This window comes from Marmota marmota, unplaced genomic scaffold (genome assembly GCF_001458135.2).
Source record: "Marmota marmota marmota unplaced genomic scaffold, marMar, whole genome shotgun sequence".
Taxonomy (NCBI): domain Eukaryota; kingdom Metazoa; phylum Chordata; class Mammalia; order Rodentia; family Sciuridae; genus Marmota; species Marmota marmota.
The window spans coordinates 825,000-850,776 of record NW_026000205.1 but is presented as its reverse complement, the minus strand read 5'-3'; the positions used below and the strand labels follow the sequence as shown (position 1 = coordinate 850,776).

The 25,777-nt window shown below is 56.0% G+C and overlaps 1 protein-coding gene across 10 annotated transcripts in view; it reads left to right on the top strand.

The window, feature by feature from the left end:
* Nucleotides 1-25,777, top strand: part of Myh14 (myosin heavy chain 14) — a 72,450-nt gene that overhangs the window by 5,811 nt on the left and 40,862 nt on the right. For 7 of the 10 annotated variants that reach the window (XM_048790479.1, XM_048790477.1, XM_048790476.1 and 4 more), the window contains 14 exons: nucleotides 3,587-3,743; nucleotides 6,300-6,327; nucleotides 6,456-6,558; nucleotides 7,217-7,240; nucleotides 8,381-8,473; nucleotides 8,774-8,837; nucleotides 10,777-10,875; nucleotides 11,754-11,894; nucleotides 20,536-20,631; nucleotides 22,807-22,925; nucleotides 23,392-23,544; nucleotides 23,679-23,852; nucleotides 24,140-24,313; nucleotides 25,187-25,301. In XM_048790479.1, coding sequence (XP_048646436.1) covers nucleotides 3,587-3,743; nucleotides 6,300-6,327; nucleotides 6,456-6,558; nucleotides 7,217-7,240; nucleotides 8,381-8,473; nucleotides 8,774-8,837; nucleotides 10,777-10,875; nucleotides 11,754-11,894; nucleotides 20,536-20,631; nucleotides 22,807-22,925; nucleotides 23,392-23,544; nucleotides 23,679-23,852; nucleotides 24,140-24,313; nucleotides 25,187-25,301 — 1,540 coding nt within the window. The remainder of the gene's footprint in view (nucleotides 1-3,586; nucleotides 3,744-6,299; nucleotides 6,328-6,455; nucleotides 6,559-7,216; nucleotides 7,241-8,380; nucleotides 8,474-8,773; nucleotides 8,838-10,776; nucleotides 10,876-11,753; nucleotides 11,895-20,535; nucleotides 20,632-22,806; nucleotides 22,926-23,391; nucleotides 23,545-23,678; nucleotides 23,853-24,139; nucleotides 24,314-25,186; nucleotides 25,302-25,777) is intronic. The other 3 variants (XM_048790475.1, XM_048790478.1, XM_015496479.2) reach the window with 1 other exon arrangement.

Here is a 25,777-nt window from a genome sequence, read left to right as displayed (position 1 = left end):
ACTGACTCTAGTGAGGTTGATTGTGGTGTCTGTCCACCTCTGTGCTCATCCTTTAATGTCTGTCTCACTATTTAAGCTTTACAGCAAACAGAAGGTGGAGGGCAGCAGGCTTAGTCCTGCTTCATGTTGGAATCCTCTGGGGAGTTCTTAAAAACTCAGACTATTTAAATCTGGGTGTGTGACTTTTTTTTTTTTTAATAAGTTTCCAGGGAGGTTCTAGTGGGGTGATTAGTTCATTCATCATAGGGGCAAACAGGATCAGAGAGCGTGACAAGGAATGTCCACAATTATAATGAAACATAAAAATAATGACTGGCTAGCAAATATTTATTTATTTACTTACGAAGTGCCAAGCTCGGTTCTGAGCGCTGTGTGTGTTATCAGCTGTCCTCTAGGGCAGGGTCCGTTGACACCACCTGATGTTCAGGAATGTTAACTGCCCTGGGCCTGGATCACAGGGCTGTGGAGGAAGCATTCCTGGATTCGAACCCAGAGCCACGCTCTGAACACCAGGCTAGAGTGCCAGGGAATCTCAGCCTGGCCCCTGCCCTTCTCTGTCCAGGGCCACTAGGCACAAGATGAGGGTGTTCTGAGGATGTTTGATTCCCATTTGGAGACTGGGGCCCTGGAGGAGCTGTCGCTGGCATGGGGGTGGCTGTGGGGCTTGACTCAAGGGCTCTCTGGCCCTGGTGGAGCTGGCACCCTCTCCAGACTCCTTGCCCCAGGGGAGAGGACTGTGCCCAGGGCACTGCTGAGGCCCCGGAGGTCAGAGTGGCACCCCAAACATTTGGCCACTGTTTTTTTGAGTGAACGCTCTGAACCCTCACAGCCACCTCGTGGGGTCTTTGCTGTCATCTGTGTTCTTCAGATGAAGCCTCACTGGGGGAGGGGGGGGAGTCCTTGAACAAACCCCACAGCTGGGAACTCTGCAGTTGGATCTGAACCCAGGTCAGGAACCCAGACCCCAGGTCCGAGCCGCTGCGCTAGGAAGATTATCAGTTAGTCCAGTGGGAAAACTGTAAGCCTGAGCAGGGGCTGTGGCTAGAGAGCCAGAAAGTTGGGTCTGGAAGGTGGTTCCAGAAGTCCAGCGGGAAGCGAGGGGCCCTGATAATGATCACTAGTGCTGAGCGAGCACCCGCTTCCTGGGTCAGCGGGGTCCAAACTTCTTTCCCATACAATCTCGTTGCCCCACCGCCATCTACAGGAAGCCATGAGGCTGGGATTGTCACCTCCGTCTCCTCATAGCCTGGAGGGGGAGGCCATGGACCCAGGAGGGGCTGGTCACATGTGGAGCGAGCTGTGTTCCTGGGTCCACGCTGGGTCCTGTGAGTGCCACACAAGCTTGCACGTGGCTCACCCTGTGTGGGAATTGCTTTTCCTGTCCCCAGTAAATGAGGACAGGGACACCCACAAAGGCTGCTTGCTCGGCAGGGTCAGCAGAGACTCAGCTCCACCCTTTTTGTCTTAGGACGGTGCTTAATACACACCTGTGGTCCAGCTGGTGGAAGGGAGAGTGTGGCCCGGTGGCAGGTGGGTTCCCAGGGCTCCAGAAACCCGGGTTCCGTCCTCAAGAACCTGTTGGCCTGGAGTTGCTGAGGAGCCCTTGATGCAGGGGTGCGGGGGAGGCCGTTTAAGGAGCTCCCCGAGTCTCTGGAATACACCTCAGGCCATTTCGCCCTCAGAATCCTTTGAGGTGACCGGTTAAAAGCCCCATTTCCCAGGGCTGCATACTGAGGCTTAACGAAGGTGAATCTGGGCTGGGGAGGTGACTCAGGGGCAGAGCGCTTGCCTAGCACGCGGAAGGCTCAGGGGTTAATCCCCAGCTCTGCAAAGCAACAGAAAAAGAAAAAAAGGCAAATCTGTCCTGCAAAGTCCCCCAGAGCTAGAAAACCCCTCCTCTGGTTTCCAACGCAGGATGGAGTGGCTTCCAGGAGCCAGCCCTTGGTCCCCAGAGAGACAGGTAATGTGAGAGGCCCAGAGCCCATATTTGGAGTGTCGAGGGCCCTGCCTCCGCCTGGCTGGGTTTTATTCATTATCTCTAATCCCTTGGCCTTTGTAATGAGGCGATTGTCTGATTGTCTCCTTGGTTTCTCGGGAGGAAACTGAGACTGTGGGGAAAGTTGCAGGCTGAGGAGGGGAGCGGGCTGCCTCCGGAGCCCAGGAGCTGGGTGGCCCTTCCAGACCCTTCCACCGGGCTCCCCCAGCCGTGCCCTGGCAATTCGGATGTCCTGACCCTCCCGAGGTGCAACGGCCTCTACCCCGTCCCCTGGCCTTGTTGGTCAACTCGAGTTTCCATCCTGGGTGTTGCCCCGGGAGCCAGGTGTGGCTGGCAGGAGGGGGCTGGCGCAGGGGTGGGTTCCCCAGCCAGCCAGGAGTAGGGGCCGGGCGCCGGCAGCCATGAGATACCCACCCAGGGAATGCGGTCCGGCCACCCCACCCTGGAGAGCCAGCCGAGAGCTCCCCGAGAGCCTTCCAGGCGCGGAGAGCAGACACCCAGCAAACCGGTTGTGCTGCTCCTGGCTGCCACCCACCCGTCCTCCCTCCGTTAGAAGGTTGGCACCTAGGAGTCGGGCAGCCTGTGGTGGCCACACCCTACCCTGCTTGAGAAGCCCCAGTTGTCCGGGAGTTCAAAGCAGCTCTGCTGCGAACCGGCTAAGTAACAGCCAGCCAGTTAACTAGCTAAGTGCGAGACTAACTGGCTGAGTGGCTGACGGTTCAATGGTTAGTTAAGATGATAGGCAGCAATTCTGCTTGCCTGATACCTATTAGTTTCTTAGACTGTGACAAAGTCCCAAATCTGGGCCTAACAGTGCATAGATAGAGCTCAGGGTGCCCAACTCAGTGCAGGGTACACACTTGTAATCCCAGAGACTTGGGAGGCTGAGGCAGGAGGATCATAAGTTTGAGCCAGCCTCAGCAATTTAGTGAGGCCCTAAGCAGCTTAGCACGACTGTTTGGGGTGGGGGGGGAAGAACACAAACCTGCATTTCCACCAACAGTCACCTAAGCAGACAGGTCATCTGATGGCCGTAGGGAGCACAGACGGGTTCCTGTTGTGTTTCCCTGCGGCAGGTGCCGTGGTGCTGAGGGGAACCTGTAAACCTGGCTCTCCCAGCCCAGCGCAGGCTGCAGCTCCTCTCCCCAAACCTCTGCCCCCTGCCTCCCTCATAACACCTGGGAGATGGCCCCACGTCTGTGCACCAAGAGCTGCGTGGGAATCCGGAGTTGAGCGTGCACTCGGGTCCCTCGTGGTCTTCTGCTGCTACAGAAGTGCTTCAGGGGGACCCTGCACACGGTCCCTTCCTGCATGTCTCAGGCTGTGACCCAAGTCTGACTGGCTGCAAAGCCCATTTCCTCTCCCATGGGGACCCTTGATCTGCACAGCACCTTTATGTAATTTGGGAAGCTTCTTTCATGTCATTAGCCTGAAGATGTTTATAACAGACATTCAGATCTACATTGTCCTGGTATAGACAGGCCTTGTCCAGATGCCCTCGTGCAGTGCACAACCTGCCCAGCTGTACCCAGTGGTCTTGTGCTGCTCTCAGCCTCTTGCTGAGGCCCTCTTCCTTCCTGCCTGCTATAGACATACTCCGGCCTCTTCTGTGTGGTCATCAACCCATACAAGCAGCTTCCCATCTACACGGAGGCCATTGTGGAGATGTATCGGGGCAAGAAGCGCCATGAGGTGCCACCCCATGTGTATGCAGTGACAGAGGGGGCCTACCGAAGCATGCTCCAAGGTGAGTGTGGGCTGGGGCGTCAGGCTGGAGCGACAGCTCGTCACTGGGTGCTCTCAGGAGCCGGGGCTGAACCCCAGCTGGGCATTTCCGACTCTTGGCGGTTTCTTGGGGAACCGGAGGGAACACAAATGGAGGCCTGGGCAGGCCAGGCGCTGGGTCCTTCCACACAGCCCTGCTGTGTTCCCCTTCTTTTAGCCATGTTGTTTGGAAACCAATTGTGTCGGGCTTCTATAGGAATTTCCCTTGAGAGATGGTAATTCCTAGAGTGTCCATTCATTGGACATCGGGGGCTGAATTTCAGACCTGCTGTACGTTGTCATGGGGTGAAATGTAACCTTTAGACAGATGACAGCACAAGGCTGCTGTGTACAGCTGGTCAAGTTGTGCACTTCCAAGGGCAGCCTAAGGATGGGTCCCATGACAACATGGAGCAGTCGGGTCAAGTTACAGAATTAGTGGACATGGCGCACTTCTTATTTTATTTACTATTTTAGTAAATATTTAGTACATAGTAAGTATATATTAGACACATAAAATTTTACCTCTGATTATATCAAATGACATGATAGCAAACAGCAGTGTGTGTGGTGGACGTATTGTATTGATACGCTGCATTTCTACTGTGTGTTTTAATAATACACGCACGTCATCTAATGTGGTGGTCCCCGTAGCGGGGACAGCATTGGCAACTCCCCCTCCCCCCCACCTGCTGAGTCAGACGTTCTGGGGCTCTGGGGACACCCAGCAATGGGCATGTGCTGCGGGTCCCGGTGCCTGCTTCATGCTGAGGGTTGGAGAATCACGGGTGCAGGGTGCCTGGAAGGTGCCTCTGAGTGTGTGAGAGTGTCCTTCCAGGTGATGGGTTCAGGCTCACGTGACCCAGCTGTGTGTGGTGACAGCCAGCCGCATCTGGCCATGTAACGTAACTTTGTTCCTTATTTGCTTTCCTCATAATCCCGAGCTATTGTCACCTGCCAGCTATTGTGATATCTGAGGGATAAACAGCCGAGTCGGGTGAGCCCGCACGCCCGCATCTTTCTCAGATCTGTTTCTCTGGGAGCCTGCCTGGACCCGCGTGTGGTTGGCTCTGGGTGCGGGCTGCGATTTCCAGTTGTCTTTCTGATTCTGTTTCTAGTCGACTCCCTGTGGTCTGAGGGCAGCCGGGGTTCGCTCTGGATCCCCACCAGCCCGTGCAGTGTGTCGTGGTGCAGAGGCCCCTTCTGTCTTGAGACGGTCACGGGCGGGGTGTTCCGCTGTGGTGCGTGAGGCTGGCGGCCCACGGTGCCCAGCTGCTCCACGGGGCCCTGGTTCAGCTCTGACCTCCTGATCTTCGTCCTGCCCGTCTGTCTGTTTTTGTGCAAGGGATGTTGACGTCCCTCACTGGAATAGTGGCTTCAGCTGTTTCTCCTGGCAGTCCTCTGTTTGTATGTCGCTGGGTTACATCATTAGCCTCCGGTACCCGCTGTCTCTCATTTCTAGATGGGGACACTGAGGCACGGAGCAGTGCAGCCACTCTGGGGTGACACCGGTGGGTGGGTGGCTGGGCGCTGGGTCTCTGTGTCCTGCTGTAAGGTCTCGTTCCCTGCTGGGCGTGTTGAGGACATTCTCTCTGAGCTCTGACTGCCTCCCTGGGCTGCTGTTTGTCAGACGGGGAATCAGAGGCACAGAGCCGCTGAGCGGCTGGTCCCAGGCCACACAGAGAACCAGCCAGGTCTCAACGCTGTGTCCCTATGACACCCGAACCAGGCTGCTCGCCCCGAGGTCCTGCTGGGTGCAGCTCATCCTCTGGCTTAACCCCCCCACCCCGGCCCCCCCCTTAAAACCCCTTAATGAGGCTCAAAACCCAGCTGCCCCCTCCCGCCTCGCCCCCCCGCCTCTTCTGTCTCTCCACCCCTCGGCTCAGCGCCTCCTGCAGGGCCTGGGGCTGTGTCCTCGGCCCGCCCGCAGTGCTGCCCCTGTCTGAAAGGTCCCCTCTTCTGAGCTGGCCTGCTGTGTCCCCATGCCGTCCCCTCCGACCCCAGCTTTGGGCCTGGCTCTATCCACCTGAGGAGCCAAACACGTCTTTGGTGTTGGTTACCGTTTTTGTCCGTCCCCCGCTGGAGCTGCAGCTCCATGACAGCAGACACCATCCTGTCCCTGAGTCCTAGGCGGCTGGATTTTAGCAGGTCATCCTTTGCGTGGGAATGATTCTGCAGGGCCCAGGTGGGCAGATGGGACTGAAGTTCAAGACTTCATTCTGTGTCTTTGAGTCTCTGAAGCCCAGATGAAGTGGCGCACAATAGGGACTCAAATCGTGATTATGATCTGTTCAGGTGGGGTTTGTCGTCTCCGTTTCCAGGTGAGGAAACCAAGGCACAGAGAGGGCAGCTGCTTTCCCAGGGTCACACAGCAAGCAAGAGGTTTAGTCAGGGAGGGATATTAGAATCCAGGAGTGTCGTGCAACAGAACCCAATCATTTCCTTACCCTTTGGAAATGATTTTAAAATGCATAAGGGACCAGAGGGTCCTGTGGGAGAGCCCCTCCCACATGACATGCTCCCCTTCTTTCCTCTACAGATCGAGAGGATCAGTCCATTCTCTGCACGTGAGTAATCTGGAAGGACTTCCTGGAGGAAGAGGGTCCCGGCTGGGCATGGTTCTCTTTGCAGCGGGCAGGGCAGGGGCTACCTGGCCCCCTTACCCAGCCCTGTGCTTCCCCATGTTCCCCCACAGCGGGGAGTCTGGAGCCGGGAAGACAGAAAATACCAAGAAGGTCATCCAATACCTGGCCCACGTGGCATCATCGCCGAAGGGCAGGAAGGAGCCTGGCGTCCCCGTAAGCCATCCAGCCTCGGGACACCCCAGGCCTGGCCACCAGCATCGTCCCCTCTGTCCTGGGTTTTGCTCCCCACACACTGCCTGCCTCCCTCACTGAGCTGCCGTCTCCTGCCCACCCCCTAGGCCGCCCGAGCACCTACTGCGTGCCTGAGTACCTACTGTGTGCCTGAAGCACCTACTGTGTGCCTGAGCACCTACTGTATGCCTACAGCACCTACTGTGTGCCTGAGCACCTACTGTGTGCTGCAGTGGTGCTGGGAGTGAGGCGGGGCCATACACAGATGGCCCCGAATGGCACCCGGCACTCTGAGCCCGACTGTGGTGTCCATGTGCCTGGGCTTGGGGTCTGCATGGCTGCCTGTGCTGCTCCCACTTCCCACATCTCTGTCCTGTGACTCAGCAGCCCTGAAGCAGGGCCTCTGTCTCCCCGAGGTAACCATGAGAAACCCCAGGCAGGGGCGGGTGAGTCCTGCTCGCACCCTGGAGTGGGATCACACCCGCGCCTGTGGCCCCGCCCCGTGCCATCCCGCTCCACACTCCTGGTTCCTCTGCCCCCTGGCCCTGCCTCTGCCCAAGGCCACCTGTTCACCTGTGTGTCTGTCCATGTTCCACGTGCTGTGTCCTGGTCCATGTCTCGTGTCCCGTGACTTCCTCAGGCCTCCGCCAGCACCGTGTCTTATGTGAGTAGCAGGGAACTGCCTCCAGTCTTGCTACCCCTAATGTGCCCTGGCCACCTAGCCCATGGTCATCTGGTAGAGAGGGTCCAAGAGTGATCGCACCAGCCAAGGACTGCGCACAGTAGGACTGCACTTATCAGTCCTACTGTGTGCACGCCAAGGCCCATGCTGTCATTTGGTGCAACCCTACTGTGTAGACACTGCCCCCTGTTGCTGTTTTCAGTGGCCCTACTGTGTGCATGTACCCGGGCCCCATGCTAACATGGGCAGCCCAGATACCAATGTACCTCTTATTGCTGATCCACTGTGTGTCTAGAGGTGGCAGTGACACTGCCTCCACACACACAGAGCTGGCGGCTGAGCGAGGGAGGCGGATTCCCGTATTGAATGCTCATGTGCCAAGCCACATGTCCATTTCGCTTTGCATATATTTTTTCACTCTTCAAAACCATCCACCAGCTGAGACCATTTCATCCAACTCAAGCACGATGTAGACTGAGAAGACACACGGGGGCTTCTGTTTACTGAGCACCTACTATGTGCCAGGTCTAACACTGAGGGTCAGGAGGGAAAGTCAGCATAAGGGTCCTGCCATGGAGCAGGCTTGTTGGGGAAGGAACCCACCCCTTCCGGAATGCCTACTTTGTGCCGGATGGTTTGAAGAGCTTTACCTGGATGGTGTAGACTTATTCTCTAAGTGACACCTGGACGCATATGCAGCACCACCAGGACAAAATCAGGGTGGAAGTCCCCTCTCCTCCTCGCAGTCCCGAGTGGCTTGCGCGGCTGACAGCTTGGTGTGTGACCTGGCAGTCTTTTCCATGTTTACCAACATGTGTGTATCTGTAGAAACAAGAGTCTTGTTTCCTGGTGTTTCTCCCTTATTTTGAATTAATGGATCGCCTGTGGGCGTTGCTCTCCAGCTTGTTTTTTTGCTCTTTGGTTCCATCTCCCCTCGGGACGTCTTGGAGGCGCTTCCCGGTTGCCCTCGTGATAGAAGGAGCAGCAGGACCCGGATGTGGGGGGCGGGCATGACCCCCCGCAGGAGGGCCCCTCCCACACCGACCCTCAGCCCGCTAGACGCACCGCCCTAGCTGGGCCGCCTGGTCCCCTCTCCCTGACGCCCATGTCCCACGCCGGCAGGGGGAGCTGGAGCGGCAGCTTCTTCAGGCCAACCCCATCCTGGAGGCCTTTGGCAACGCCAAGACAGTGAAGAACGACAACTCCTCCCGATTTGTGAGTGCTGGGGACGGCTGGGCGCCAGGGGTACGGGCGCTGGGCACCTGGGGTGCGGCCAGACGGGTGGGCTTGCTGAAGGAGGAGGCTGGGCCTGGACCCCAGGTCTGAGGGAGGAGGCTGGGTCTGGACCTTGAATTCTCCAGGGAACCCTTCCCTGGGAACGCACACTTGGGATGGGATTCGGTATCAGTGGAGAGGAAGTCAGAGGCACTCCTGCTCTGGTGGGTGTGGGGTGGGGTCCCTTGGGGTCTGAGGGGTAAAAGACCCTCTCTGAAGCTCCCATGTCGTCCCTCCCAGGGAAAATTCATCCGCATCAACTTTGACGTTGCTGGGTACATCGTGGGCGCCAACATCGAGACCTGTATCCTCTCACAGCCCTGAGGGGTGCCCGGGAGGACCTGGGGTGGCCAAGGAAGGTGGCCCTTTGAATGTGGACCGTACAGGAGGCAGACTCCAGTGCAGGGCTGCCACCCCCCACTTCCCGAGCTCAAATGCAGTGTCTCTGGCTCCTAGGCAGCAGGGTGTGGGTGGCTGCTGGTTTTGCAGGTGCTGGGCTAGGGGTCCTCATGCCCACCCACCTCCAGTGATTGACTGGAAGGATCCCCAGACTCAGATGCAGAGCCCGGCTGTGGCTCACCACAGGGAAGAGGTGCCGAAGTCAGGAGGGGGAGATGGCTCTGGGGGCCAAATCCAGGGAAGCCAGCTAGAGCTTCCAGAACCCTCTCTCAGTGGAGACACTCAAGATGTCTCCTGTGGTGAGGTATGATAACTGCGATGGATGTTGTCCAGCCTCAGAGTCTTGGGGTGCAGGGTTGTTATGGGGGCTAGTCACATGGCCTCCCTGCCTAGCATGTGCCAAAATCCCCAACTCCTAGAAGGATGGCAGGTGTTCAGTGCAGACCACACAGATGCCCAAAACATCCAGTCCCAGTGAGCCCCTCCTCAGTTAGGAAATGCCAGGGACCCTCCCAGAATCTGGGTTCCCAGTGCCAGCCCACCTAGCCAGCAGGCCTTACAGGGAGAGGCCTCGGGCTGCCCTGTCACGCTGCCCTGTCACGCTGCCCTGCACGGCTGGCATGCAGTGCTCAAAGGAATTTCCAGGATGAGACACCAGCCCTCCAGGAGGGCAGAAGGAAGAGAAAGGGAGTCACACCTCCTGGCTTACATCCTGCTCCGTGGCTTTGCGGCTGCACCTTGGCCACTCCATTTGCACACCTTCTGCCTCAGTGTCTCCTTCTGCCTCAAGGGGCTTGGAGGACTGTGTGAGTCACAGCTTAGCGAGGGAGCCCACCGCATAGAAAAAGCCATCGTTGCCAGCCATTCATGACTACAGTAGTTAGCCATGTCCTGAGGGGCGATAATTGATTGACAACCATACAGCAATAATGCCACCAGCTGTTAATAAGAAGCCACATCCCCACCTTCAGTCTGGCTCCCTGCACCTGGGGAAAGGGTCTCTGCTCAGGCCAGAAGGACCAGGGGTCTCAGCTCTTGGGCCCAGCTGCCTTTGAGACCAGTGACAGGTACGTGGGCTCTTGCTCACAGGCCCAGTAACCACCCGGGCCAGTCAGAGGGGTGTCAGGGTGGCCCATGGGTGGGGGCTTGGGCTGGAATCCTCACCCCAGTGGTGCTGCTGTCATCCCCTCTCAGCAGGAGGAAGCCGAGGCTTGGGGTGATCGTGATCCGGGTCCCCATTCCTCCAGGGGCCCTTCCCCCACCCCTCCCATCCACCTCAAGCAGATTACCTACCATCTTCACCCACTTTTGGAAAAGAGACCTCATGATTTGATCTTGGGCAAAATATGGGCTCCATGGTCCTGTGTTTTATTTTGCTCTAAGGTGTCCTGCCATTAGTTATTGTGTAAACATGTCACATGACTTAGAAGGAAAGAACACACGAGGGACACAGTCTAGTGGGCTGAGGGAGCTCACAGTCCCAACGTCTAGGTGGGAAGACTGAGGCTGGCCGGGAGCTGACACCCTGCTTGCCTTTGGGTAATGGTGAGCCAGGTGCTGTTCCAGGTGCTTCCTGCCTGGCAGGTCATTTTCTCTGGCGGCAGCTCACTCAGAGGTGGTATTTTTAAGCCCCTTGAGCAGATAAGGAAACTGAGGCTTGAGTGCTTAGGTGACATGCCCAAGTCCACTTACCCAGTTAGTGGCACAGTCACTAGCCGGGCTGCAGGTGACTCCACAGCTTTGCAGGGGTATGTGGGCTGGGGGACCCCTGTCTTGGCCTGGCAACACCCAGGGCTCCTGGGCTCCCTCCTCTCTCTCTGGCTCCTTGACTCGCCTCCCCCGAGACCTGCTGGAGAAGTCCCGCGCCATCCGCCAGGCCAAGGACGAGTGCAGCTTCCACATCTTCTACCAGCTGCTCGGGGGCGCTGGGGAGCAGCTCAAGGGTCAGCGCACCCCCAGCCCTGCCCAGCCCTGCCCTGCCCTGCGCTGCTCACAGGGAGGGGTGGGAGCCGCATTGGGGGCCCGGGGAGGAAGGAGCAGGACGCTCCCGTGCGGCTCTTGCGTTGTGTTGGGTCCTCGGTGGATTCTGCTGCCCTCTGGTTCCAGCTCTCTCCTGACTCTTGCTCCCTCTCGCTGTCCTGGCTCGTGGCTCCGCTGCCTCCTGGCCCCTGCTCCTCCTGGCTGTGTGGCCCCCTGGCTCCTGCTCACACTTCTGACGCTGCGGGCTCCGCTGGCTGTGGCTCCTCTGCCCCTGCTCACACAGCCAGGGTTACCCGGTGACTCCGGCTCTGCTGTGGCTCCAGCTGCCTCTTGCCTCCTGATGGTCCTGGTGTGTGCCCCTCTCGGCTGCTGCCAGCGCCCCCATCCCGCTCCTGCAGCCACACCCTCGCTTCTGCTGCCACGCCCCCCTCTGCGCCTGTCCCCCACTGCCTGGTGGCTCCTTCCCATTTCTGCTCATTCACCCTGTAGCTAGCTTGTGCTTCCTCTTGCTCCTGCTGCCACATGGCCCCTCATCACTCAGGGCCACTCTCTGTGGCTTCTGAAGCCACACGTCCTCTGGTGCTGGTGCTCACCTCCCATGGCCTCTGTAACTCTCATTCCTAGCCCCAACGCACCTGCTAGGGATAGCTCCTGCCTGATCAGGAGCACACAGGAGGTGTCTAATGTGTGCTAACACCAGCTCCATGCCCAGCGCTTTCTGCCAAACCTGTGAGGGAAGGACCCTGTCCATGCAACAGAGGGGAGGGCCTGGTCCCAGTCCACCATCAGGGGACCTGACTGTGGCTGACCCCTGACCTCCTCCTTCTCCTTCCCCCTGCAGCCGACCTCCTCCTGGAGCCGTGCTCCAACTACCGCTTCCTGACCAATGGGCCGTCATCCTCTCCGGGCCAGGAGCGGGAGCTGTTCCAGGAGACGCTGGAGTCCCTCCGGGTCCTGGGATTTGCCCCTGAGGAGATCACCTGTGAGTGAGCCCTGAGCCGCGGCGAAGGCTGGGGCAGAGGTGGGGGGTGGGGGGCCGGCTGGGGCAGGTCATCCGCCTGGGCTCATCTGCTGAAGCATTTATCAAGTACAGGCCCTGGGGCCACGGACCCTGCCTTGGGGAGACTGACGGGCAGATAAATAAGGGTTTCTGTGGTCCGCTAGAAGGTGATGAGGGCATGGAGGAAAACAGACCAGGGGGCGGAGAGGAGGGGCTGTGTCACACGGGGCTCAGGAAGACGCATGGAGATGGGGGTGTTTGAGCAACGAAGGAGGCGAGGAGGTGACCATCAGAGAGGCTGGGGAAGGGTAGAGGAAGCAGCCTGTGCCAAGGTCCTGGGGAAGGAAAGTGCCACACTGGAGGCCCTGGAACTCCTGGATTCAGTCCAGCGAGTCACAGGCAGGTGAGGTGATGGCGCTGGTAGGGCCTTAAATGCTGGCCTCAGGGTTGGGGCTTGTCCTGGGGCTGCTGGGGCGCCCTGGGGACTCTGGGAGCAGGGACAGGATGAGGGCAGCTCTAGGAGAGGAAAGACGCCTTGGTGGCATGTGAGGACACAGGAGTGGAGGGGTGGGGGCAACCTGGGACGCTGGCTGGGGTCTGCGAGCGGTCTGGGCAGGGGTGCTGGCAAAGCCCCCACCTTTTTCAGTGAGTGGTTTGTCCCGCCCGCGACTCTGCATGTTGTGTGTTTGTCTGCTCCAACTGCTGTGACACAGAAATCGACGTCTGGGACCCGGGGGACCCCCGGCAGATTGGTTCCGTTTTCTACCTCTGCCCTGGCTGGCTTCTGGCAGCCACTGGCAATCTCAGGTTTTCCTTGGCCTGTGGAACCCTCACCCCGTCCGTCCATCTCTGCTGTCGTGTTCACGTGGGGTTCTCCGGGAGTGTGTGTGTCCAAGATCTCCCTTCAAAGGACGGGGGTCACCCCGCAACCTCTTCTTAACTAAGTACGTCTCAGTGACCTTATTTCCATAAAGGTCAGTTCTGAGGACCTGGGGTTGGGCTTCCACACATCTTTTGTGTGTTTGGGGGTGTGGATCCTGTCGATCCATGGCCCCAGGTGGGGAGATGGACTCCAGTGTTTTCAAGGTGGCCTAAGGTCTTGTGTCGGCTGAACGCTGAGTCTTTAGCAGAGCTGGCGAGGAAGATTCTCCTCTGGTCCCTGGCACTGTAGGAAGGAGCTGTTGTTGCTCGGGGTGGCAACGGGAGGTATGGAGTGCCGCTTGGCCCTCTACCTAGGCGGAACAGCTCGGCCTCTTTGGTCATATTGACACAGCCCTCCCCCGCCCCGCCAGAGTTTCCAGCCGGGTTGTGTAAGGCCCCAGCAGGCCTGTCCCAGCAGCTGGGCAGCTGGCAGACATGTCCAGTCCCAGCCCCATCCTGCAGGTCCTGGCTGACCCCTCCTGCCACCCCCTGCAGTGCAATGAGCACAGCCAGCAGCTCTGATTTCTGCATTTCCAAAGCAAAAATTTTAGAGTAACTTGTGCCTTCAAGAGACATGGCCAGAATGAGGCCAAAGGTCAACTGAGAAATCCAAGTGTCCTCCAGCCCTGGCCCTAGTTTCCCACCTGTCTCCTTCAGAAGTGCTTCAGACACATAAGAAGACGTGTACAGCTGTACCCCCATGTCCACGGCGTTCCAGCTCTCCCACGGGATGCCTGGGACCCTCACATAAAGTGGCACAGTGTTTTTATACCCATAGTCCCCGCCCACATGCTTTGAATCATCTCCAAATGACTTGCAATACCTAATATCAAAGAAAATGCTATGCAGATAGTTGTCACACTGTGTCACTTAGGATTAAGTGATAGGGAGAGTCTTTACGTGTTCAGTACAGATGACACATTTTCTCATGTTTGGTCCGAGCCTGGCCGAGTGCGCAGATGCGGGACGCGTTGGCCGCTGCGCTCTCTTTCAGTAGGGAGGTGCTCTCTGCCCCAGGCTGGCGTTGGCCGTGCTGCTGATAAAAACCCGATGCTGTTGTCTACTGGGTTTTAAAGCTGGTTGTTCTAGGAGGGTGCCTGGCTCCCTGGCCTCCCACTGGGTCCCCAGGACTTTCAGAGGCAGGCACTACAGATTAGCGCTTGGCGCAGCCGCCTGGCAGCTGACCCAGCTTGGTCTGGTCTGGTTTTCTTGGTGTGGTCTTGGTGTGGTCTTGGTCTGGTCGTGGCACTGGTGGCAGAGGCTCCACCTGTGTGTGGGGGGGCGTGATTCTGCAAGAAGTGGACCTCAGACCTTTCCCTAACCTCATAACACTTCACGGCGTTTCCATTCTGTTGCTGTTGGAGTTACAAAGATGAAACCGGAAAGTGGAGCACAGCCTTGCCGAGGAGGTCTGTTTGGTCCCCGTGAGCACATCTGTAGGGCCAGTTCTGAGAGGTGAAGTGGAATCCAAGGGGACAGGGAAGGTTTTGTTTGTATCCAGCTTAATTTTTCTTTTTGGAAGCATTGGGGATTGAACCCGGGGTGCTCTACCACCGAGTCCTTGTCTGCTTTTTATTCTGGCTAAGTTGCTGAGGCTGGCCTTGAACCTGTCTGTGATCCTACCTCGGCCTCCCAAGTTGCTGGGATCCTAAGTCTGCGCCACTGCATCTGGCAGCTTAAAAAATTCTGATAACTTTATTTCAGATACAATTTATCATACCATTTATTTCTTTAAGGGGTACAACTTGGTGGCTTTAGTACAGTCACAGCCTTGTGTGCTGTTACTGTGATCATTCTGGAACATTTTCAGCAGCTGAGAAGACCTTTCACACCCCTTTGCCAACACCCCAGGTTCCTGCCCTGGTCCCACCAACCACAGACCTGCTTCCTGCCTCTGTGGATTTGCCCACTCGGAGCCCTCATGTCAGTGAGATGGTGCCACTTGGGTCCTTGTCTGGCTTCCCTCATGCAGCATGGTGTGTTCAAGGGTCCACGCTGTAGCACGCGGCGTGCTTCAGTCCTCCTTTTTGCAGATTAGTCAGACTTCATCTCTTTACTATGGAAAGTGTCAGACAGGTGTACAAGCAGGGTGGAAGGAACCCGTCACCGCTCCAGCAGTTGTGGCGTCACCGCCCTGCCTACCTCCCAACTTGTTTTTATTGTAGGGAGCTACCGTGCTGCCATCCATAAGATGGTGCTAGTTTCCAGTTACCCCAGGAGCGCCTGTTGTCCCCCATCCCTGCCAGCAACCATGGTGGGAAGCCATTTGGCTTTGGCCAGTGTAGCCGGTGGATAGAGCCATGCTACAGTTTTATTTCGTGCTTCCCTTGAAAGGAGTGCAGCCAATCACCTTTTGATAGATGCTGCTTCTGACAGAAGAGGAGACGGAGGGTCAGGGCAGTGGGTGCCTGCTCCGGGGCTCACCTTAATTCAAGAGGAGGGGACAGAGTTGTGGAAGAATTCAAAGTCAGGCCATGATCCATTTGCCGAGAAGCAGATGGATACCTCAGTGTCACCCATAGGCCGTCCAGGCGGAAAGCATTTGGGGCCAATCGAGGCAGGGCCTCCTCCACCCCACATCAGGTCCTGTCTTTCCCTGCCAGTCCTCAGCACCAAGTGTGCCAGGCCCAGAGATTGTGCTTGGGACACAGGGAGGCATGGTAGCCTCTCATGTGAGCCAGGCTCAATGTCACCAGCCCTCATGGTCCCCCTACCAGGGCTTGTGTGTGATCAGAAGCTCTGAAGTCCTCAGCGAGAGCTGACCACCCCGTCCTCAGGGCGTCACCTTTGCCCAGGCACTTGACAAAACACAGATTCCTGAGCTGACCTCACAGGCCATTTTCAAGGCCACCAGGGAAACCTGAGTCAGGACGGGTCCTAGCTGATGTTCAGGAGTTCGTCAGGCGAGACGGGACAGGTGATGGGGACGGGTCTGGGTTGAGGGCATGTCCTTATTGATCTTTTGAGATGCATTCCGAGAAGAGTTATCACTGGGGGTGAAGTGATACCCTCTCTGGGGTTTGCTTTAACGTATTCCTGCAAAAACAATCATAACTAGCCAGAAAGAGGAGATGGGGGCAAGGATGGCCAACCTGTGGATCTTTAAAAATTGGGCTTTGGGGCCTGAGGGGTCACAGAATCTTCTAGGAAGTTCTCATAGAAAGAAGTTAAATAGCCCACATGCACACGGGACTGGGCCTGCAGCTGCCTCACCAGAGAATCCAGGGAAAGGTGGAGTGTGGCTGTGACTCTTCCTTAAGGGGACTTTGTTCTGTGTTCTGAGTGATGTTGCACTGATAGTTATAATCACCCCATCAGCGGTTCCCACGGGAAGCTCCTGGGGTTGTTGACAGGCCTTGCTCTAGGGACATACACAGGTTTTCTGGCTCACCTAAATTTTGGGATGTACAGGGTTCAACAGCTTCCCTTGGGAGCTTTTTGAACCTGTACCCTGCAACTCCAGGAGGTGACAGGAAGCTGGAATATTCAGCAGTCATGACTGTGGAACCCTTCCTCAAGGTTGCCATTCCGTGGGACGCACATTGAGAAACAGGTTTCCCTGGCTCAGAATGGGCCTTGGCAGTACTGGGCAGGAATGTGAGTCCAAGGCAGGCCTCAATCAGAGGGTCCCAGTCTGCAGAGGAGACAGATTTAGAGAGAGGGAGTCTCTATCCAGGGGCCTCAGGGCTACAATAGGGGCATCCCAGGCTCAGGAGCCACCACACGGGCCAGAGGACACCCGCTGGCCCAGGGCAGTGTCTGTCTCCTGCCAACCTGTGCTCATGCCCTCATCTATTTGCATATTGATTGACTTGTGATTGATTCCTTCCACACACACTGCCTGGGCCTCCCCAGGAGCCGCATCCTGTCCTGGACCTGCTGGGGGAGGAGGCCTCAGACCAGCCTGGCACTCTGACCCCAGGGAGCCCGAGGTGGAGTGGTGGTGTCACATCCCTCTGATACTCCTGCCTGTGGCCCTTCCTAGGTGTGATGGTGATGCTCACGGTAGTCCCTGGGGTGCACCCCCATTTTACAGCCTAGAGGATCAAGGCCCAGATGAGGGAAGGGGCTGCCCATCACATAGGGGTCAAGGGCATGGACTCCAAGTCTCAGCTCCCCTCCTTACTTTGAATGGCAAATATTGTCAGTTTCTTATTTTTTAAAACTATTTTTTTTAATATTTCTTAGTTGTAGATGAACACAATGCATTTATTTTTATGTGGTGCTGAGGATCGAACCTAGGGCCTCACACATGCGAGGCGGGTGCTCTACCACTGAGCCACAGCCCCAGCCCCTCAGTATCTCATTTTTCCGAGCCTCATTTTCCTCATCTGAGAGCAGGACTATAACAGTCTCCTGAGTCCTTTGGATTTGGGGACTCCGATTGTTCCAGACATCCCCATGCACCTTCTTTTGCTGGGCATGATTCCAGGCACTGGGGACATACCTGAGACCCAGACCCACCCTCTCCCCACCCTGCTGTTGGTCTTCAGGTGGAACAGCATGGAGCTGGAGACAGCTCCGTCCTCGCCACCTGTGCCCCTGCCCAGTGGTGTCCCCGGAGGACTCAGTTTTCTCATCTGTGAATTGGAAATGGCGAAGACCCCAGATGGCAGAGCTGGCCACTGAGCACATGCCTGTTACACACAGGAGGACACAAGGCCTGTCCTCTTTGTCCCCAGGCTGGCTGAGACCAGAGCTTATGCCCTGCCCCTGCCTGGCCCCAGCATTCCCCCTCGTCTCCCCTCATAGGCGGTTTCCCTCAGAAGTGGCCCTGGGAGTCCCTCATGAGGTGGCAGGGCTGCCTCATCCTGTCCCTCCTCCTGTGCATCCAGGTGCCTGCTGGCCCGTCCCTGCTGCAGGGCTACTCCACCTGCCGGCCTGTGTTCTCCAAATACCTCAGCCCAGGAGAGACCAGGGCCTGGGGCTGGATGGGAGGAGGCCCTGTTAGCATTCCTGGGGCCCTCACCTGTCCCTGTCCACTCAGCCCCCATCTCTGAGAGGGCAGCTAGAAGACACTGCCCAGTGGGGGAAACTGAGGCCCAGGAGGCCACCCAGATTTCCACAGCCACATGGCGAACTCCGCTGGTCAACAGTGAGCCCCATTTGGTCAGCTCTCTGCTGTGTATCGTTAATCTGTTGATTCGTTAGGCTCAAGGTGGGCTTTGCCAGAAATCTGCAGGAGAAAACTAACGGGCCCAGACAGACGGAGCCCTGCCCTGTGGGGTGTTCAGACTAGCAGGAGCATCGAGGGACCCAAATGAGTTAAAATTGGACCTGCCAAAGGGTGGAGAGGTGTCGGCATCTGGCCCCCCAGGAGGCAACACTTGGCTAAGTCCTGTGCTTGGGCAGAAATAACCAGATGCAGATGGTACAGGGATGGCGTCTGCCTGGCGGCAGCTGTCTGGACAAAAGCCCAGGGGCAAGAGTGAGTGTGTTGGTGGAGCTGGGAGAAGGCAGCCCGGCTGATAGAGCTGGATCAAGGTGGTGGGCTGGAGGGGCTGGAGGGGCTGGAGGGCTGGGAACCCAGTGCCATGGACCCTGACGCCAGAAGCAGGGGCGCTGCAGAAAGAACTGTTCCCCCCCAACAGGCCAGTGGAAGTTCATTTGTGAAAACACTTATAGAGTGCTTACTGAATACAGAGGGCAGGTTTGGGGGTAGATGGGAAGTATGGAAGGTCGTTTCCACAAGGAATTAGGGTCTCCCTGGAGATACAGAAGCTAACATTTGTTACACACCCTTCAGACTTCGCCAAGTGCCCCACGGGCTTTGCCAAGACCTTCTGTTTTTTAGAATTCATGTTCACGCCTCGTCCAGGATTCCATGTCACCTTCAAGATCACACTTCTGGGTCGAGCCCTTTAGTCTGGGCCTGTTCCTTATCACTCATGACCCTGGCACTTCTGAAGAGGAGACTGGTGGTTTGGTCTCACTCTGGGTCGGTTTCCACAGGGTTAGATGCCAGTTTTGGTTTTGGCAGGAGTGTCCCAGAAGGCACGCCAGCCCCCTCCCCTCAGCCCACACGCTCCTCTTCCAAGTCAACCTGGTGCTGGGTGTGACATGAAAAAGCACATGTGGGTCCCAAGCATGCAGCCCCAGGGAGCTTCACAAGGGCGCATCCTGTATTGACAGCACCTCAAAGGCCCCTGGTGTCCCTTCATACCCCCAACACACCCTAAGTGCACCCCCTGCCGCCTGCTGACAGCGAGGAGCTGTTTCTCTTGCTCCTGGACTTGGTGCAGATGAAGTCAGCCCCCACCTGCATGACTTCACCGAATAAACAGATGATCCTGGTGTTTCCATGAAAGCCACCGGTGCAGACAGCCTGCCCAGGCGCGACTCCCTGCCTTGGCTGTTGAAGGATTGGGGAGGTTCTGGAAGGGCAGCCACATCTTGATAACGCCCGCAGCCAAGCACAGGCTTCCCTGGGATTGCAAAAGGGGCTCCTCCTGGAAAATCTGCTGTTATTTTAAAAACCCAGAATACTTTTGTGTTCATCTGCAAAACAGTTGTGAATTAGAATCTCAGAAAATCACAAACCATTATTTCATGCACTCAAATGTCCCATGAGACATTTAGAAGTCATCTAGGGTGGGAACAGTTCTTTGTGATGCAGGATGTTTGGGACTGGATATCAATGTTTGGACACCTGGGACACTCCTGCCACCTTCAACCCCTCCCCCAGGAGACTGCAGGATCCTGGACTCGCAGGCCACCTAAAACTGCATGGAGAAGCCAGTACAACCCTCCTTGTTAGGCTGCATTTGCAAATCCACCTGTTCAGGAGATTTATTTATAAGCCCCAAATCAGTACTCCTGCTGTTTCTGTGGGCACTTGCTGTCGTGTACAACAGGGCAAAATTTGTGCCAGGGAACAGTCAATTCCAGAGAGGTGCGGCCCACGGTCTTGCTTGGTCTCTCATTCCGTAAACTGTTGCCCTTTCGTGGTGTATTTAGTAGAACGTTTTCACGTGTTTCTGCTTTTTTGTTGGTGATCTCACTGTCTAAAAATGTCGCCTGAGCAAGTGTTGAAGTGCCATCTAGCGTTCGAAGAGCCCGCAGGCTGCGATGAGCCTCCCCCTGAGTCTGGTGAACCTCACAGGAGTGTGCGCGCCAGGAGCTCAGGGTGCCAGGTCTGCAGGGTACTATGTCAATAAGGTGTCTCTAAGAGAAACGCACGAAACACGAGGTGACTTATTGATCAGTTGGTGAGAACGTAATGAACAGAGCTCACAGGAGCCAGACCTGGTGTTTCCACCTAAGCCTCGGTTCCTATTCTCATCCGCGGGTTCAGGGCCCGCGGTGACCGTCGACCGGAACTAGCGCCAGTCTCGAGAATCGAGGGCACTTTGTTTTCTCCCGTTTCTCGGTTGTTACGTTGATCTTACCTCGGATTTTCAGTCAGCGGTTTAGAAACCTTTGTGTAGCCCCGTGGACCGTCCTCATTCCTTTCCGCTTGTGGGACGGACCAAGGGCCAAGCAAAACCCCCGAGTGCTGGTGAAGCCAGCCCCAGCTCACGTCAGCGGCCTGCGTTGATCCGGTCTCATTTTTAAAGGCCTGTCCAGGTCCAGGCAGGTTTTTAGTCGAGGGGTGGTGGCATGCTTCGCCTTAGGGTCGTCAAGTTTAATTTTCAAGGGGCTGATCCGTGCTGCGGTGGTCCGGTGACGAGTGGCCGGTGACATCTGGCTTTGTCGCCCCCAGCTATGCTGCGCACGGTGTCCGCCGTGCTCCAGTTCGGCAACGTGGTTCTCAAATCGGAGCGGAACACGGACCAAGCCACCATGCCCGACAACACAGGTACTGCCCCTGCGAGCCCTGCCCACGGGGTGGGGCCCCCTCCCCAGCCTCCCGCCCAGGGCCACTCTGACTCCCTGTCCCTGGCGGAGGCCTGCCCAAGTCACATCCCGCGCGCTTCCTGTCATTCGGAAAAGCTTGAGCTCCGCTGAGCCTTTCCACGACCCCAGCAGCAGGGCGCCCGGCCCACCGGCCCCTCGGAGAGAACCACCCGTAGCTTTTGGCAAATCTCCTCCAGGACTGTGCCCTCTGCTTATATGCCTTATTTTTTTTTTCCTTTTCAAAAGCAGAATTATAGTCAATATTCCTTTTTTTAACCAAAATGAAAATATCTATGCTTCTGTATCATTACATACTAATACAGGATGGAAGGAGAAAACCCCGGTGAGACAGAGAGAAAATGCCTATAATCATATCTCTGAGAAATGACTGCTCTCTGGGCTTTGCTGTATATCTGTACTAGTGTGGATGTAGATTGTCACAGAAATATGGTCATATTTCACATGGCTCCCCCTAGAGATCAGAAGAGCCTTCTGCCCTGGTTATAAAATCCTCTGGGCTCATTTTCAAAAGCTGCCCAGCCCAGAGCATCTGAGGAAGCGGGGCGACCCCAGCAGGCTGTGGGCTGTGGGACGGGCAACACTATCTGGGGCCCTCAGGGCTGAGTCAAGAATCCAGCAAAGGTGCCATGCACATGCAGATTTTTGCTTTATGAAATTGGGACCAGACCTCACAAACTATCTTGAAACCTGCTTTTTCCTCTTAGTGCATTGAGGGCAACTTTTGAGGTTAACTAGACAGAGATTTCTTAATCTGGGGTCCACCAGTGGAGCTGTACATCTCTGTCATTGGTCCCCTTTGAAATTTGTGCAATTTTGATTTCTGCATTTGCAAACATAAATCAGAGAAGCACTCTGTGGGCTTTCTTAGCAGATGCCACAGGGCCCACAAGGCTGAGAACCCATGAACAGCACTCTGTTGATGGCTGCGTAGTGCCCCACGGCCTGCTAACCACGTGCTGTTTTGAGTCCCGTCATTTAGCTCTGAAACTCCACACGTGGAATGCACAGAGACCCGGCAGAATCAGAATGCTGGGCTGGGGCATGGCTCAGGGTAGAGCTAGGGCTTAGCATTCCAGGCCCTGAGTTCCATCCCCAGCATCTTGAAAGAAAGAAAGAAAGAAAAAAAGGATTAGAAACTGCAGTCACATGCCCACACCAAAGGAGAAATTTAAATCCTCCTGTCCTCACCTCTCAGATGTAATGACCAGTGACATTTTGATGCTATTTCCTTCCGGCGTTTATCTTTAATGCTGAGGCTGAGCATTTGTAGTAACTGCTCCCCATGATGGAAGTGACAGAGGCTTGAGGACATTTCTTTATTATGGGTTTAGCCCAGAAACGTGAAACTCCCTTCCGGCACAATCTCGCCCTTCTCCTGCCCCGCATTGTGCTGTCCGTGCATTTCTCCCTGCAATTTTTAACCTGTAAAAATAAGATGGACTTTGCATGATTCTTTTAAGACATTTTAGAATTAAATGAAAATTGCAAAGTATTGCACATTTTATTCGAGTTCATAAACTATTTCCCAATATAACGCCCCCCCCCATTATTTTCTTGGTAAAACACATTTGAAAATCAAAAGGACTTATGTTTTATTACTATTTCTTTTGGCAGTACTGGGGATTGAACCCAGGGGTGCTCTGCCACTGAGCCACATCCCCAACCCTTTTTATTTTTCACTTTGAGACAGGATTTGGCTAAGTTGCTGAGGCTGGCTTCAAGCTTGCAATCCTCCTGCCTCAGCCTCCTGAGCCTCTGGGATCACAAGTATGCACCACCCCACCTGGCTTGAAAAGGATTGATTTAGAATTAGGTTGTGTTTCTGCAAAGGATCCTATCCTGCTCCTTCTTTTACCCGCAGTCGCTGAACTCTAGGCTGTTCGCTGGCCTCCGTTAGGAACAAGGGTGTGATGAGCAGTGTAGTCTTTGCTCACGTCCTGGGTCATTCTGTCTGGTTATTAATTCTCTAGCTCCTACAGTGATTGGGCCGGAACATCACACTTAGGACTGAAAACACCCCATGGAGAAGGCCCCGGCTCTCCGTCCCACCCCCTCGCCGCCGCAGCCCCCCTTGGTACTGATGGGTCTTCCTTCCTCCTTTCTCCTTTCTCTTCAGCTGCGCAGAAGCTCTGCCGCCTCCTGGGACTGGGAGTGACTGACTTCTCCCGCGCCCTGCTCACACCCCGCATCAAAGTTGGCCGAGATTATGTGCAAAAGGCCCAGAGCAAGGAACAGGTAGGCGGGGCCTGGCATTGGGGCCCCAGCTGGGGAAGACAGAGTTTGGAAGTGATATGGACCCCGGTTCCACTGTTAGCTGGGGTTTTTCTGTTAGTACCCAATTTTCATATGAAGGAACTGAGGCACAGAGAGGTTTATTTTCATGTCTGAAGTCACACAGCCTTTAAGTGTTAGAGCTGGGATTCCAGCCCAGTTTATCTGGCTCCGGAGTCCAGCTCTTAATCCCGACATGGAAATTGACTTGAGGCATGGGCCAGACTGGTGAGCTGGCCTGCTGGGAGCACTTGGCCCCATCGCTGGCAGCAGTGGGGCTTCCTTCATGGAGGGCTGTTCTTGGTGACGTTCGTAACCAAGAAGCTGGGGGTGAAGCTCGAGGGGCCAGGACTCAGGGCCCAACCACGGTCTCCTCCACGGCTGGGGATGGGCTGGGGCCTCACGGTGCTGTGTCCCTGTCCGTCCGCAGGCCGACTTTGCGCTGGAGGCCCTGGCCAAGGCCACCTACGAGCGCCTCTTCCGCTGGCTGGTGCTGCGCCTCAACCGCGCCCTGGACCGCAGCCCCCGCCAGGGCGCCTCGTTCCTGGGAATCCTGGACATCGCGGGCTTTGAGATCTTCCAGGTCTGTTGCTTGTGCTGGGACGGGGCTGCCAGACTCCACCGCTGCCGCTTCCCTCGGGGTCTCTGCAGCACCCCAGTCCCTCTCTGGCTGGGCGACGGTCCCTCTCAGGTCTGCCCCTGTGCCGCTCCCTGCAGCTCAACTCCTTCGAGCAGCTGTGCATCAACTACACCAACGAGAAGCTGCAGCAGCTCTTCAACCACACCATGTTCGTGCTGGAGCAGGAGGAGTACCAGCGCGAGGGCATCCCCTGGACCTTCCTCGACTTCGGCCTCGACCTGCAGCCCTGCATCGACCTCATCGAGCGCCCGGTGAGCTGCGCCGGCTGGTGCCCTCTGCACCCACCAGCCCTGGCCTCGGGGCTCTGGGGGCTTTGGCGCCCCCATTGGTGCTTCTTAGAGCCCTGCCACCAGGAGGCAGTAGGGACCCGGAATGCCCTGCCACAGGGCCTTGTCACTGGGTTCATGAACTAATCTAACTATTGTCCTCACATCTGGTTCTAGGCCCAGGTGTTGCTTGTAGGACCTAAAAATCAGCAGCAACCTAAGTGGCCAATATTTGGGGATCTGTCTTACTCTCCCCTCCTGTCCATGGTCAGGCCAACCCTCCCGGACTCCTGGCCCTGCTGGATGAGGAATGCTGGTTCCCCAAGGCCACGGACAAATCATTTGTGGAGAAGGTAGCCCAGGAGCAGGGAAGCCACCCCAAGTTCCAGCGCCCGAGGCACCTGCGGGATCAGGCTGACTTCAGTGTCCTGCACTATGCAGGCAAGGTAGGGGGCTGGGGATGGCCTTGGGACAAGTGGGCAGGAGTGGGGATCAAGGGGTCTCTACTTAGCTGCAGGGGTGGGGAGGACACAGAGGGAAAGCAGGGCCCCTGATTTCTAGTCACAGACAAACAGGGGCCAGGAGAGCCCAGGAAGGAGCCAGGACTCCGATGAAGTCAGAAAAAAACTTTCTCCAGGAGGGATATTTGCAAGGTTTTGAGGAATGGGTAGGAGTTCACCAGAGGGTGTCACCTTTTTTCAGTCATTCAGCAAACATGTGCAAAGGCCTTTTGTGTGCCCTGCTCTGTGCTGAGCATAACTAGGGACATAAGTCAAGTATGGTTTCTGTCCTCACAAACTTCCTTATTGGGAGGGATACTAGTACAGGCTGTGAGGATGTAAGCCTGGCAGGAACTTTAACAGGGGCAGCTACGTTAAGAGGAAGGCCAGGAGGCCTCCACGAGAATACTGCTCCATCAGAATGGCCCGCTGACGTTTTCTGTAAAGGGCCAGACAGCAATAGCGTCAGCTTTGTGGGTCGATGGCCTCTGTCACAGCAACACAATTTTGTTGTAGCATGAAAGAAGCCACTGCTAACACAAAAGAACACTGTATCCAGTAAAACTTTCATAGAAAGAGGCTGCAGGCTGGATGTGGTCTGTGGTCTTAGTGAGGAGGGGGCGCTGGCAGCCAAGAGAGGACATCAGAAGGTGGGTTGTGCTCTCCAGGCACAGAGCACAGGCGGATAGGGTAGGGGATGTTGTTCCCACTGCAGACACCAGGTGGCGCCCACGCTCTGGTCCCTGGGAGCTGCATGGGGCTCAGCCGCCCAGGGAGCTGGTGAGCCCAAGACACATGGTCTCTCTCTGGCTCCATCAGGTGGACTACAAGGCCAACGAGTGGCTGATGAAGAACATGGATCCACTGAACGACAATGTCGCAGCCTTGCTTCACCAGAGCACCGACCGGCTCACGGCAGAGATCTGGAAGGACGGTGAGGACCACCTTCCTAGGGCCTGTCCCTGGGTGCCTGCACATCCCTCTTCCTGCTCACAGTGTGGCCATTTTGATGAGCTCTCTGCTCAGACCCAGAGCCCAGGGCTCACAGGTAGTGTTTCCAGTTAGTGGCGGATGGATGTGTCATTTGGTTGATATCTTCAACCAGCATCCCATTCAAGGATAAAACACTCCCTTCATCAAAAGCAACACAATGATGTCTACTATTGATTGGCTTGCTGTCAATCACTGTTTTTAGAAATACTAGCTTATGCAATCAGACCAGAAAAAGAAATAGGTACAGTCATCCTTCAGTTCACTAGGACTTGGTTTTTGCATTCCTATCAAATACCAAAGTCTGTGAATGTCCAAGTCCTTTGTATACTATGGAGTATTAGTTGCATACAACCTACAAACATCTTTCTGTATACTTAAAATAATCTCTAAATTAGTTATGATACCTGATATATTATA